At 38.9% G+C, this 15,559-nt stretch overlaps 2 protein-coding genes across 2 annotated transcripts in view; one reads left to right on the top strand and one right to left on the bottom strand.

Moving 5' to 3' along the window:
* The window catches only part of LOC145683916 (synaptotagmin 1-like), a 246,462-nt gene that overhangs the window by 27,497 nt on the left and 203,406 nt on the right, over positions 1-15,559 (bottom strand). The window contains exon 9 of the mRNA XM_081755592.1: positions 9,485-9,618. Within this exon, the coding sequence (XP_081611718.1) occupies positions 9,485-9,618 (134 nt within the window). The remainder of the gene's footprint in view (positions 1-9,484; positions 9,619-15,559) is intronic.
* The window catches only part of LOC145683917 (trypsin inhibitor-like), a 472,745-nt gene continuing 459,646 nt past the window's right edge, over positions 2,461-15,559 (top strand). The window contains exon 1 of the mRNA XM_081755596.1: positions 2,461-2,582. The gene's annotated coding sequence lies outside the window, so the exon portion shown is untranslated. The remainder of the gene's footprint in view (positions 2,583-15,559) is intronic.

Below are 15,559 nucleotides of genomic sequence, written 5' to 3' on the forward strand. Positions count from 1 at the left end.
TGTTGCAGTGGCACAGTTATTAATCAAATTTAAGGAGACAGCAACGGACGACGCAACAGCCACGGCAGTGCTGGTGTTCTTCTCTCTGTCACCACAACGGAGCACACGTTGTCTCTCCATGCAATGTCTGCAACATGAGTCTCAGTTCAGTGTACAGGATGCTAAAGAGGCACAAGTGGCATCCTTATAAGGTGAAAATGCTAATCACCTATCCAAGGACGATCCAAATCACCGCCTGAAGTTTTGCGAGTGGGTAATCGAGCAATTACGGTTAAATCCAAACTTCGCGATGGAGATACTCCATTCCGATGAAGCCTACTTCTTTGTAAATGGGAGGCGAATAGGCAGAACATCCGCTAATGGTCGCCTGAGAACTCTGCATGGACAGATCCCTTCAAATGATCGGTGCAGAGAAGGTTGTGGTGTGGGCGGATGTATGAGGAACACGAATTATCGGTCCTTTGTCCTTTTCCTGCTGTCCGAAAATGGAACATTTCACAGTTTTTTCAAGAAGACAATGCGCCTCCCAACTTTGGCAAACTGAACAATTTCCTGGGGCATGGATTGATCGCCGTGGACCATCTGATTGGCTTGCCAGATCACCAAACCTCACTCCAATAACTTTTACCTTTGAGGACACATTAAGTAATGGTGTATAGTCTGAAAATTCGTGATCTTCGTCATCTTGAGCAACGTATCATGAGTGCTTGTGAGCAAATTTCCATACCTATCAAACTCTGTGTTCAGAGCAATTGGGAGAGGCGTCTGCGCATGTGCATTGCCCAGCACGGAGCACATGTGGAGCACATTGTATAACAGGTAAACGTAATTTCTCACTAAATAAAGATACATGAAATCTGATTTCAGATTTGACATTCTGAGCAAATTCTAGGCTAAGGTCATGTTTAACATGATTCACTTATATTTTGAAATAAACAACTGAAATTCAAGATGGCAGCCATCCACGAACCAGCATGCAAAATGTTTGCCCCTATCACTATTATATATTTCCTACATCGAGTTCAATATAAATACATCCGTACGGATTTTAGAAGGGGTTGCATGGGACTTTTGAAATACCCTGTACAATTTCCCATGTGGAACGGTTTCGTCAATCATAGTATTAACAGTCTTATAAAATGTAGTGAGTGCATCGTCTACATTAGTACTATTTAATAAACTAGTAAAATCGGCACGGCAAAATGCCATAGAACTCTAAAAAAATCTGCTTTTCTTAAAAAATTTCGAGTTATTATATATTCACTCTTAACGCTAGTGTGGTGAATAGTAATATAACAAATAGTAAGTTGTCCTAAGTAACCTCAATATATTCTTTTACATTAATCAATAACAAATGTAGAGTTTTACCATTTAAGTTCCTTATATCATTTACAGACTCTAAGTCATATACATTCATAAAATGAGATAATTTCCTGTAAGAAGGATTATACATATCAAACATAAAATTGGAACCAGTAATTAATGATAAATTAAAATTGGTACAATTATTAAATTACTGCTAAACATCTTTTCTAGTTCAAATAATATAGAAATTTGATATTTTCTAATTTGATCAAAGATGTAAAACAAACTGCAAATAAATATATTACATTTCGTATAGTAAATCGAACAGAAAGAGTTTCATAATCAGTTGATAACTTTACTCTGTTAGGCATTATATCTACTGTAATAGCAACCAGAACAGCATTTCCTTTTTTATATACCACATCGATCCTGTCTATATACCCAATAATTCTTATTAATAATTCATAATCATACACGCTATCATGTAGTCACGTTTCAGTGAGAACTACAGTATAATATCATAATCACTGTTAGTGGAATATGAAAAATCACTCATTAACCCTTGTGTTCAATTCTCGTACAGTAAATAAAAATGCTATAGATAGACAAAACTTACTTAACTTGGTAATATCATCAATTGACATTAATATAATAATATATCTGTCCTTGTTTATCTCCTTTAGTTTAAAAGTAACCGTATTATTTACTCAAAAATATTCAAAATCTTTTTCTTTCTTGTCTTTTCTCGCTTGGCAAAATACCCAAGAAGCCTAATGTGCATCTATAACGTCACGTTCGTTTTTGTAATTTTTTCACCCAGACAATTTAACTCACAAAACCTCTAAAACTTAAAAGATTTGTAAAAAAAATGAAGACAATACTGCCCGTTTAATTGTTTGTAAAAATTCAACTATCAATGTGGGCCAACTAATGACAAGGAGTATTATGAAGAAGGCGATTTAGGAAACATGGTAATGTTTTAAAGTTTTTTATTATTCAACTTGAAATTGTCCTGGATAGAATTTTTTTTTTATTCGACCGTCGGATATTATATAGCCCACCCAAGTGTTAATAAAATAGGAATTGTAACTTATAATGTAACATGAAGTTTCATTTCGTTGTTAATCTTGAAATTCGTTCATAGATGGAAGCACTGAGTCGCCGCTGGTCTGTAACCCGTGGAATTATTCGCATATAAGGTTTCAATCGAGATGACGTCACCTATTGATTACCAGCTGACTGTTATCCTATGACTAATTGCAGTGTTTTGCAGAACGGTAAGTGGGAGTGAGGTCCTAATGGACTTTTGAGTAATGTTGATTACGTTTCGTTATTAAATTGGTATAACATATTTTTGAGGGGAACTTTAAAATTCTGTTTTGCTTATAGATATATTTAATATATGATACTTCTTTAAAATATTGTTTAACGTCGTACCTTAAGTGGCTAGAAGATATAAATGAAAAATCTATATTGAGAATGCAGTTCTTGAACTTGTTCAATAACATGTTGAAACATGTTTCAGATATTAAATGGCCTATTTATTGTTACTGATACTTGAATACATTACTTTGCTTTGTGATTTGCTAATTTGGGACTTGTCGAACATTACATTTTCATTACAAGGATTTAACGGGGACTTGATGTTTCATAATCTAACCAATACGTGTTAAATATTACCTTAAAAAGAAGTTGTAATTTTCCCCTTGAATGCCATTTGAGATTACATTACAAAATTAAAGCTAGTGTTTCTCAAACTACGAAGCTCGGCACCTTTACGCATTCGTCTTGTCAGTAGATAGTGAATCTATTTTACTTGTAAATTAGAAAAATTCGTTAATTTTCAGTTATTGCTCTATTATCTACGATTTTTTCGTTAGTTACTTGTTAGTTGTTTTCTATATGTTTTATTATAATAAATGTTACGTAGGTATATGAATATGATTTCATGTTTGTCTTCACAAGTAGTGCATAGAACATTCCCTTTGTTATTGATCAGAAGTATTATTAAATATTCTGAAACTGCTCTATTATAATACAGCCCTATTCGGAATATTATAACTCAACCCGCGGTGTCACCAATATACTTAACCGTAGGGGAATGACATTTTCCTTTCCTTTCACAATTTTCTTAGTTTAAAAGGAGAAAACAGTGAAGCCTCTTCCCGTTAGGTTTTGGATATTAGAGACATCATTATATAGGCCTATGTTTCGTCTTCACCTTACAGTACGCAACAAAGTATTAATACCTGTTATTCAATTGTGAGATCCTGGTCTCTATTGAAGACCTCACGATCAACGAACAGTGTTGGGAAAGTGGTTAAGGGTACTCTTTTGTTCTTGAATGTTGTGATGGAATTGTCCCGGAAAAATTTGGATCACTAAGACGTTCCTACCATAGGCACTTTCTTGCTTGCCGCCCTAGTCTTGCAGTGACAATAATTTATTTATAAGCATTTTCATTCATAATTAACTTATTTACACAATATAATTATGTTTGTTGTATATAAATTTTATGTAAAGTCATTTTTTACTTTGAGTTTTCAAACAAAAAATAGAAACATTCTTTGAATCACAATATGAAAAACATAAATGAGTTTCAAAATAAATGGGTTGTCTATTACGAATTACTTATCATATGTTGTGCATATTTTAGCTTTGAATTGCATGTGGAAATTCTATCTGAAATTTACTTTTCTAAACATTTGGGAAAACAAACATTCTTTTCTACTGTCGGAGCATCGTCTATGGCCACTCTCGTAAGTTAAACCTGTCTTGCTTCAGATGCCTTGTAAAGAAAGTGCCTGCTTTAGAAGTTGTCGTTTTCTTTTCATTGACTTCTCATCGTTCATAAATTCTATGAAGTATAGTGGATATCGTCAACACAAACACCAAGAAAGTTCTGTCGCTTTTCATCCACCAAGTTGGAACATCGATATGTCATCCAAGAAGTGCCTGGAAGATCAAAAATAGTCCCCATCAGCATCGACGATCTTCTGCAAACGTTCTGGAAGGCCATAGATTCTATCACGGTAGAATTTGGTGGGCCGTGAAGTGAAAACGTATCAAGTACATTGTGCACTTCTACTAGGAACTTGAACTAGCGTAATCTAAGGTGATTGTCCACGGAATGGAACAGGGGATAATAGGACGGTATGTCCGGGTAGTATGGCGGATGCAATAGTGTTTCCCATCCAAGGCGTCGAATGGTGTCCTAGCCACGTGGGGCTTAGCGTTGTCCCGCAATTGGAAGATCCCTTTGCGATTCAGAAGTACTGGCTCCAGAGTTTCGAGTTTTTCTTGAACACTGCTCAAATGCTGACAGTACACAGTTAAGTTGACGCTCTGACCAGCTTGTAGCAGTTCCGGTTGCACAATGCCGCGAGCAGTCCACCAAACACACAAGAGGACCTTCTTCTGGTGTAGTGCTGGCTTTGGCTATTTTGAAACCAGTTTATAGGATGCTAACCAATGATAACGGCACCGTAGAGCTTCGTACACAACTCACTTCTCATCACATGCCAACACTCTGACCAGAAATGGCTTCTTATTCAGACGAGGCAGCAAAGAAACACAGGTATCTGCTCGTGTTGACTCCTGGCCCGGTATCAAATCATGTGGGACACATCAACCCAACTTCCCAGATTGATGGAGGTACTGCCGAATGTTTTCTCAATTCAGAGTGAATTGTAGTCCGAGTCCTCACATGTCTGGCTACTGGTCGGCTCAATTGCTGCCTGAAGATCTTCATTTTGGACATGTGTTAGTCTTCCGGCACGTGATGCGTCTTCGAGTGTTTCGTCAGCGTCCTTAAACTTGTAATCCACAGCTGCATTGTCCACGTAGTCACGACACCCTCACAAAAGGCCTGCATATACTCCGCCCGGCTGCAGCGGCCTTTGACCCAAGTTTGTACTCGTACAGTATGCACACTCTTATGACGCTCTGTGGAGGTCCCATGTCCACTCTGTCCTTATGCAAGTTCACGGTGTAAATGAACGCCATAACCAGGTAATATGTTGGATGTACCCACACCGACAACTGACCTTCGCCTTATCTTCATTCGCATTCAACTCATGCTGTGAGGGCCAATTGAACACAGAACTCCACAAAAACGACAGGACGTTATTGGTTACCTTTATATAACAAATATGGTGAAGAATATTAGACGAGATCGTGTACCAAGTTATTTCTACCAAACAATTTTAAGGGAGAAAACGTTAAATGCATACGTTTGCATTGCTACATTCTCTGCTAAATACATCAATAACAAGATCGTTATGAACACTCAAACTATGTAAATTAAAATTTAAAGACAATGAACTAATATCGGGAAAGTAATAGTGCGCACCCTCTTTTCACGCGCTGTTTTTATTGGCATGTTTTATTGCTACTTTTCTATTCATTCTCCTCATTTCTAAAGATACGATAATTCTAAATTTAGAATCATCCTGCTTTTACGTTCCCGTAATACTCGGATAAGAAAGCCATTATAATCTCATCTATTTCCTTTGTTCATTCAATCCGTCAGATTCCTACTTCAACTACATTTATTCTTTTCTTCACGATGACATATACTGAGTTTTCTTCTTGTTCTTCCTATTGACTCAAGGATCTTTGTCAATACTTTGTAAATATTGAATTTAACCACAAAATTATGTTTTATTAAAACTTTCGACGAACACTGGAATTTTGTTTTCTAATATTTTACTTGAAAATTTAAAAGTGGAAATGGACAAATGTTAAGTGGACATAGTGGGTTTGAGTGAAGTGAGATGGCCAGGGAAAGATAATATTCGGAAATTACAGAATGTACTATTCGGGTGGCGATAATGCCGAGGATGGTGTCGCGATAGCAATGTAGAACGAAGTAGCAAGAAGTATAACCAAAGTGGAATGCTGCAGTGACTGGGTGATGTTTGTAAAACTACATGCAAAACCAGTGGATATTGTGATAATACAAATGTAAATGCCAACAACCGACCATAATGATGATGAAGTAGAAGTAATGTATGATCAGATTAGTGACATATTGCATCAGGAACGAAGAGGTAAGGTCAACGCCATAGTAATGGGAGACTTCAACAGTAGTAGAAGGAGCTGCGAATAAGGTACTGGGACCATTTGGACTAGGTAGAAGAAAAGAACGAGGTCAAATGCTTATCGATTTCTGTAGGCAACATGATCTGGTGGTGATAAACACGTGGGTTAAGAAAAGAAAAACCAAGCTGTACACGTGGAAAAGTCCAGGAGATAAGGAACACTACCAAATCGATTACATTCTTGTGAAGCAACGTTTCAGGAATAATGTATAAGGCATGAAGACACTACCGGGAGCGGATATCGATTCGGATTACAACTTCCTAGTAGCGGAAGTGCAAACCTGGTTAAGGACAATCCATAAAAGTGGGAGGGATATCGAAAATGAAACTTAGAGCGACTAAGAAGTATAGACAATGATGTGAAAGAAGAGATTGGAAAAACATTCTGTGCAGTGGAAGATATTGTTGACAATATAGAGAATAGTTGGGGAAAAGTACATGGAGCAAATATGTGAAGAAACAATGGAACTTCAACTGCGCAGCAGATATGATCTAACTTACCAGAAAGCAAAAGAATTAGGAGGAAAAGCAAACAAAAGTATACGAACGTTTGGAATCGAAAATCGACAAGGTTATGTGATCACTGACCATCAAGAAATCCTCAGAATTTTGGAGGAATACATACAAGATCTGTATGATCAGAAGAACCGCCCCAAAGATATTGCGATCGAAGCAGAGGAAGAGATGGATGGTGATGGAAAGGACCCAGTATATTGAAAATTGAAATAATACAATCAATCAAAGACATGCGAAGGAGAAAAGCCACTGGAGACGACGACATACCAGTAGATTTGCTCAAAGGATTAGGAGACAACGCAATAAAAGTACTGACTTCACTTATTAACAAGATCTACCTGTGTGGAAAATGGCCAAAGGAAAAAATGAAATGAAATCTTTAAGTTTTACGTCCCACGGTTATGCCGGTTAGACTAAAGGAGACGGTGATTATGAGAAATGAATGAAATGGTGGAATGAATAAAGTGGGAGGAAACGGGAGAACCCCGAGAAAACCCATGAGCACGGTGTTTGTCCACCACAAAGTCCAAACGGCGCGAGCTGGGATCGAACCAGGGACCCCAAGCACCGAAGGTGAACGCTCTACCACTGAGCCACCGCGCCCCCCAAATGGCCAAAGGATTTTCTTGATATTACAATAATTGCATTGCCCAAGAAAAAGGAAGCAAAGAAGAGCAGCAATTACAGAAACATTAGCCTGATTTCTCACACTGAAAAGATCATTGCACGCATTCTGAACAGGCGACTGGGAAGTAAGATACATGAGAAGTTAGAAGAAGATCAATTGTATTCTGGAAAGTAAAAGGCACCAGAGATGCTATTGGATTGATGAGAATTATATCAGAAAGAATTCTTGCAGTAAAGGAAGAGTTGTGTTTGTGCTTCATTGACTTGCGAAAGGCTTTTGACCGAGTCAATTGGACAAAACTTCTGAAAATACTTAAAGAAATCGGAATCAACTGGAGAGATCGATTGGATAAGAGAGAGATCGGATTCAGAACCTGTACATAGGGCAACGAGTGAAGTTGCGTTTGAATGAAGGAGAAAGCAATAATGGGAGATTGGAAGAGGAGTCAGACAAGGATGTAGTTTGTCGCCCTAATTATTCATCATTTACAGGTAAAGTTTAGTGAAGGAAGCATTAATGGGAATTGGAGAGATCAAGATTGGAGGGCAGATCATTAACTAGATCAGGTATGCAGATGATACGGTTATAATAGCTAAAACCGAAGGAGGACTATAGGAGATGATTGACAGAATAGTTGACAGTGGAAAACTGTATGGGATGGAAATTAACATTGAAAAGTCGAAAGTCATGAAAATATCCCGTGGAAACACGCCCTTACGGATCAGAGTAGAACAAAGAGAACTTGAGGAGGTCGATAATTTCAAGTATCTTGACGAGAGAAGCTTACTGCACTAAAAAGATCAGGTCCAGAATTGCCATAGCTAAAGAAGCATTCAACAAGAAGAGATCACTCTTAACTATCAGGCTCAACATTAGACTTAAGAAAAAATTGGTCAAGTGCTATATATGAACCATTGGACTGTATGGTTCAGAGACTTGGACATAACGGAAGTTGGAGAAGAAATATTTAGAACGTTTCGAAATGTGATGTTGGAGGAAGATGGAGAAGATAAAACGGACAAAAGAGAACAACAAACGAAGATGTTTTAAAAAGGATAGGACAGAAGAGGACACTTCTAGTCACCATACTTCATAGAAAGGCCAATTGGATTGGACACATCTTGCAAAGAAATTGTCTTCTTCACACCGCCATAGAAGGAAAGATGGAAGGGAGGCGAGGAATAAGAAGAACACAGCTGATCGATGATTTGAGAGATAGCAGAAAATATTGGGAGTTAAAAGAGGAAGCTGAAGATCGAGAAGAGTGGAAGAAACATTTCCAGGCCCAAATTTAAAATTAAAAAGGAAGAAAAACTGATTAGTCCCAGAACCTACCAAAAGGCAGAACACAAAATAATAATAATAATAATAATAATAATAATAATAATAATAATAATAATAATAATAATAATAATAATAATAATAATAATAAATTTTACACCATTCTATTTTTTATTGCCAGAGATTTTATTTGATATTATTTGGTCTCGTCAGTGTTTCCTTAGCGAAATATATAATTCCGTATGAACAGAATTAATTATAAAGATTCCTCTCTCAACTTTTTGTATATTTATTTTAATAAATAGATGAAAAACTATTTCCATTGTAATATTTTATATAATAGTGATTTAAAAATGTTAACTATCGTATTATTGAAAATATGGAGAAACTAATGTAAAAAAAAATACAATATTTTTCTGGTATTGGTATTGCAGGATTCTGGTATTGTAGAAAAGTACAATAAAAAAGAAGAGAGTTATATACGTAATAGTAGCAGTTTGAACGCGATTGCAACAACCCTAAAACATGTACTTTAGAGCCGCTCTCACTCTATGATAAAAGCAAAACACTAATTTTTCGTTTTGATATGTCATCAAGTTGCAGTGTTCTGTATGATACTTCTCAGAGACTTTACAGTCTAATGTATACTTACCTGCATCTGTTCAAATGGCACCTCAAATGTGAATGATTCATTGAAATATGGATTCAGCGTGCATTTTTTCACACTTGTTTTCTTCTTCTTAAGACGCTTTCCATTCATCATTAGATAGATCTTCACATAAGGATCTAAGAAAGAGACAAGTTGCAAATTAATTACATGTAAAGTTGGTTTATTAAAGACCACGTTACAGATCTGAGCTTTAGAAATCACATAGAGAATAATTGCTAATCGCAGATTTCTGACAAAACGAATGGTTTCGTAAACATACATTAACAGAACACATACCGTACAAAAATTCAGTAGGCTGATACTAAACGGGAACAGTGTCATATGAGGCAATAATGATTTGCCAGTACAAGTAAAACTTTGGTGCTTTGGGAAAAATAACCAATCACTTTTTAAGGTAAAAAAAAAAAACGAAGAAAAAACAGACATACAAATTTACAGCTAGTGTTAACTTAATATTAAACCTTAAGTAGTGTATAAGAAATTGTAAATATAGCATTTAAAGGACATTCCTCAAACGCGAAGCGAGTTTCTACATTATTTGCTCTAGGTTTCTGTTTAGAAACTACAGTACCAGTGGAAGGCTTATTAAAACATACAGCCGCGTTAGGTACCAGAGTTAAGGGAGATAGATCACGATGACACTCGTCACTCGCATCCTAATTCTTGAAAAAATAATGTTTTATAAAATTATTTCTACACTTAATGTTTATTGTAAGTAATTGAGGTCTATAGAAATAAGCACCATTCCCGTAATAACCTTAGTAAAATGATAACACACAAACCCTGTTTAACTATACTATCAATGAGTATATTCAAAGTACATAAAGCCAGTTCAGCTTAATTGACCTGATCAGAATCAAAGACAATGATGCTATCATCATTTTCCTTTGAAAAACAATTGATTCGTCTACGCCCTTCGCAATGATGAAATACTTTGACGTTTTAAATAGATATTAATTTTATCAATTTTCTATCATGTCTGCTAGAAAGGACACGAAACCTCAAGAAACAGTTTTCATATGACTGTGATTATCAACCTATACAAATAGGATCAAGGAAGCTTCTTTTAAAGTTAACTTTTTTCATGTGATTTTTAGACAGCCATTAGCTCGATGTTCGACAGATTTAAACAAATGCAAAAATAAAAAGTGGTTACTTTAAAGAGCACGGAGCAGATTCTTCTACGCTAGATAAATCGTTTTAGACGTGGAGTTCTTGGACACTAATGGTGGAGCTGGAAAGGTTAGAAGCCATGAGAACAGCGGCGATGACAGAAATCGGGTCCAGGCCCAGAAATGGGATCTCAAAATTTTGGGCACGGTTCTATTCTACTTGCCAATTAAACACGGAGTTGTAGGACGTGGGTGGTGATGTTGGAAAAGTTCGTATTCCTTGAGCACAGTGGTGATGTCAGAAATCTGGCCAGGGCCCGAAGTCCCAGAAATCGGATCCCGAAGTTTGGGTTCAGGTCCCTTCTATTTGCCAATTAAACATGGAGTTGTTGAACATAGGAAGTGAAAGGTTCAGGTGCTCTAAGCACAGTAGTGATTTCAGAAATTGGGCCCGAACCCTGAATCTACAGAAATGAGTTCCCAAAGTTAACTCGTGTTCCTTCTATACGTTTATTGAACATGGAGTTGTTGAACGCAGGTGGCGGCATTGTAAAGGTATTGGTTTCTTTAACACGGTGGTGATGTCAGAAATGGGGCCTGTGTCCCAAAACTCTAGAATTGTGGTCCCGAAGTTTTGTGTTCGTGTCCCTTTTATTCGCCTATTAAAAATTGAGATGTTGGAAGCGGGCAATGACTTTGGAAAGATTAGAGTCTCCTGACTACATCGGTGGTCAGAAATCAGACATGGGCCCCAAGGCTCAAGAAATCGGGTTCCGAAGTATTTGGTTTGGATCTCTTCAATTCGTCTATTAAACATGAACTTAACGGACGCGCGTTATGTCATTGAAAAGGTCCGAGTTCCCTGAGCACAGCTGTTATGTCAGAAGTCGGACCTGGGCTCCGAAGTTTCGGATTATGTCGCAAACATTTGCTGTAGCTTAAACTCATTACTTGATTGCGCTAGATAAAACAATCATTAAGCCGTATACTGTTTATACTGTGCATACAGTATATACAAAGTATATATTGTATATGTATACAGATGGTGATCAGAAAAATGGAAACACCTGTAGTTGGTAACACGTCAGATGTATGGGTTGGCAGTGGTGTCGTGGAGCCCGCAACACCGGACCGCTGGTGGTGGTGTGTTAGGTCGGTCTCCATACTACGTCAGGCGCAGTGGAACAGCAGTGTCCAGTGGCTGCAGCAGACGGACGTAGTGTAAAATGGGAGACCTCTCAGATTTTCAAAGAGGGCAAATTGTTGGTGCGCGGTTATGTGGAGTGAGTGTGACGGCAGTGGCTACTGTGTTAGGTGTGTCTCGTGGGACAGTCTCGAAGGTGATGACGGCCTACACAACACACGGGAAAACCCACATCGGGGAAGCGGAACAGTGGGTGGAAGAAAATCATGAGTGACAGGTCACGCCGGGTATTAAAGCGCATTGTCACGCAGAACCGTCGTGCCACTGCGGAGCAAGTGACGGAGGAACTCAATCAGCACCTCCCCCACCCTGTTTCGACAATCAAAGTCCGCAGCGAATTACATGACATGAACTTACGGGGTCGCGTTACACGGGCCAAATCGCTCATCAGGGACCATAACGCTTTCGCACGCCGGAAATGGTGCCGCGACCATGCAACTTGGACCGTTGAGGACTGGAAACGTGTGATATGGTCGGATGAGTCATCCTTTACCCTATTCCCAATCACGGGCCGTGTTTGTGTGTGGAGAACGCCCAAACAAGCTTATGATCTGCAGTGTCTCCGCCCAACTGTGAAACATGGCGGCGGCTCGGTGATGCTGTGGGCCGCCATATCATGGTTTTCATTGGGTCCTGTGGTCACACTTAGCGGACGAATCACTGCCAACGCTTATGTCGCAATTTTAGGAGACCACTTGCATCCTATGGTTTGGATGTTGTTCCCGGACTATGACGCCATCTTCCAGGATGATAATGGACCCATTCACACAGCTGGCGTTGTTGCAGCGTGGTTTGAGAAACATCGGGATGAAGTTTAACACCTCCCCTGGCGCGCCCAATCCCCAGATTTCAACATAATTGAACATCTGTGGTCCGTCTTGGAAACACGACTCCGGCGACGATTTTCACCTCCATCCTCTCTCACAGAACTGGCCGATGATTTGCACCAGGAATAGTGTAAAATTCCACTTGCTACCATTCACGACCTCTATGCCTCAATCCTACGTCGCATCAAGGCTGTTTTGAAGGCGAAAGGTGGCCCGACACCATATTAATCTGGTAAGTTGCAATTTCGTTCAGGTGTTTCCATTTTTCTGATCACCATCTGTACATACAGTACAAAGTGTGTACTGTATACAAATACTATATATATATATATATATATATATATATATATATATATATATATATATATATATACAAAGAGACCAGCAATCGAAACATAAATATCCATCAAATGTTTGTCATTACATTGGTTAGTATGCACAGATTACGTGTCTTCGTTTTCCTGTGCGAATTGTGATGTATACAATCGAGTGGTGTCATTTCTAACGGACGACTGGTGGTTATGCTTGGTCCATACTCTGCAACCCTGAGTGATCCCTCCATTCTTAATAATATTCTCCAGAAAAAAACACCTACCTTTCAGGCAAATAGACGAGAAACTGGTCGCGAACCGTGGTGTTCAGGATGCTAGGACAAGTCTGGAGGCAATGTCATCCATTTTTATATTCCGCAGAAGAGGACCTTTGGAGCGGCCCAGCTGTCGACTGAGCAAGCCAACGAATCAAAGCAAGTCATCAAAGTGCGATTCCTCATCGAGCAGCTCTTTGGTCGGATGAAAGCACTTGCTATCTCACTACTTTGCTATCTCAGTTCTCAACGTATTGCTGACACATGACTTTCAGGCGATCGAAATTGCTTGTGCATCGCTCAATTGGTTTGTCCTGACGAACAATGAGAAGCAGGGCAATCCAGCTGTGGCCCAACGCCCACTAGATCGCATGAAAACGAAGAATAAGATGGGCAAGTTGATTGTGGAGCTCTTGGCCCCATCAACTCTAACGCGGAAGAATGCACTTGGTTACACGCATTTCCCGTTGCCGATATCGCCACAACTTTCCCGTGTCTCACTAAAGATGACCTTACGACGTTAGTCTCATTTACCTGTGGCTTCTATCAACTGAACAATACGATCTTATACCTTGGGACTAAGCAATGCTGATGTTAATGATGATTAGGATCGTGATGCTTCTATGGATCTGCAAAGGAACACGGACCAAACGAATAGCGATTACTGCGCCGTTGGGATCGAAATCGATCAACCCAACGCCATTCTGATAAAAGGCATTCTTCAATCACGACACTTCGGCCAAACCAACTACGAAAGGTTTTTCTGTTGTTCCATTCGGACACCACTCTAGCTGAATTTGATAAAGTGGTAGAATATTGGTGTAGTTATGACAGCGGACAAGGCTGTGGGCACATCACGATATCAAGCTCCGGCATAGCCCATATAACCATTATATGGATATAATGATTGATCATCGTCATCAGTTCGGGTCCTTTGTGGTCTTCAAGCTTGACCATTAATTATTTTGTCTTCATGATCACATGCATAGTTAAGTACCTCGTCGCAAATCAACCTAAGTGATGCTACTGCAGGGAGCAAATCAAAGAAAACTGAAACGCGTTTCTGCTAAAATAAAAATAATGATTTTTTAAGTGTTAAGGCGTTTGCACATGTTACAAAGTAACAGGGCTGATGAGGAGGACAAATAATATTTTAGAATTAATATCCGATTTCGCAAGTGCTGCCGTGGTTGGATGTTCATTCGCTCATTTCGACACTACGGAACCATCTTTACTACTTCTAATTGATTTGTCAAACGCAGTACTGCAAACGTTATGTGCCCGAGTCCACAGTTGATTTCAGCTGCCATTACACTAAGCCCAAAACTTCGCGACCAAATTTCTAGGCTTTCGAGGCCCATTCCCAATTTCTGAAATCACCGCTCTGCTCAGATTTCCAACGCCACCACAAGCGCCCAACAACTCCATGTTTAATAGGCGAATAGAAGGGACCCCACACTAAAACTTCAGGACTCTATTTCTTGGGTTTCGGGATCCGGCCCAATTTTTTGACATCACTGCTGTGCTCAGGAAATCTAGACCTTTCCCACCCGACCATTCGCTTGTACCACTCCATGTTTAATAAGTGAATAGAAGAGACCCGAATCCAAAATTTCGAAACCCTATTTTTGGCGCTTCGGGGACCGGGCCAATTTTTAACACTACTGCTGAGCTAAGGTCACCTGGACCTTTCCAATGTCACCACCCGCATCCAAGAACTCTATGTTTAATAGGCGAATAGAAGGGACCAAAATCCAAAACTTCGGGACACTATTTCTGGGGCATTGGGACTCGGGACCGATTTCTGACATCAGCACCATGCTCAGAGTATTTTTCCCACGCCATCACCTGTGTTCACCAACTTCATGTCTAATATGATTTCCTCGTAGGAGGATTTTAGTGGAATATTCTACACTCTCCTTCCGTATGACATCCCCAGTCTTATTGGGTAAGAAGTGAACTTAGAAAGTGTTGCATCAATCTGCAGTCGGTTCAGAGTCACACAAAAAAGTGAGATATGTACGGAGGTGAGCACGTAGAAGAGATCTTGATTTGAAATCAATGCTTCCCCGCAAGAACTTCACATAAATTGTGTTCTTCTACGTAATTTCAGAAAAAATTATCGACACTTACCCAAATAGTTCTGTTGGCTTAGGAATCTTATTCCAGTGCTAGTTGCTAGTAGCAAACAAGCATAAAATAAAATATGAAAAGTATCTCAGGCCTACCATTGACAACAACGTCTGAACGGACTAAACAGTAAGGCAAGGCTTTGTTAATTCAAAACAATGGCATGTGTTACGGAGTTGTGTTAAATTTTGACTAATA

This window comes from Thermobia domestica, chromosome 4, assembly GCF_964235325.1.
Source record: "Thermobia domestica chromosome 4, izTheDome1.hap1.1, whole genome shotgun sequence".
NCBI lineage: Eukaryota > Metazoa > Arthropoda > Insecta > Zygentoma > Lepismatidae > Thermobia > Thermobia domestica.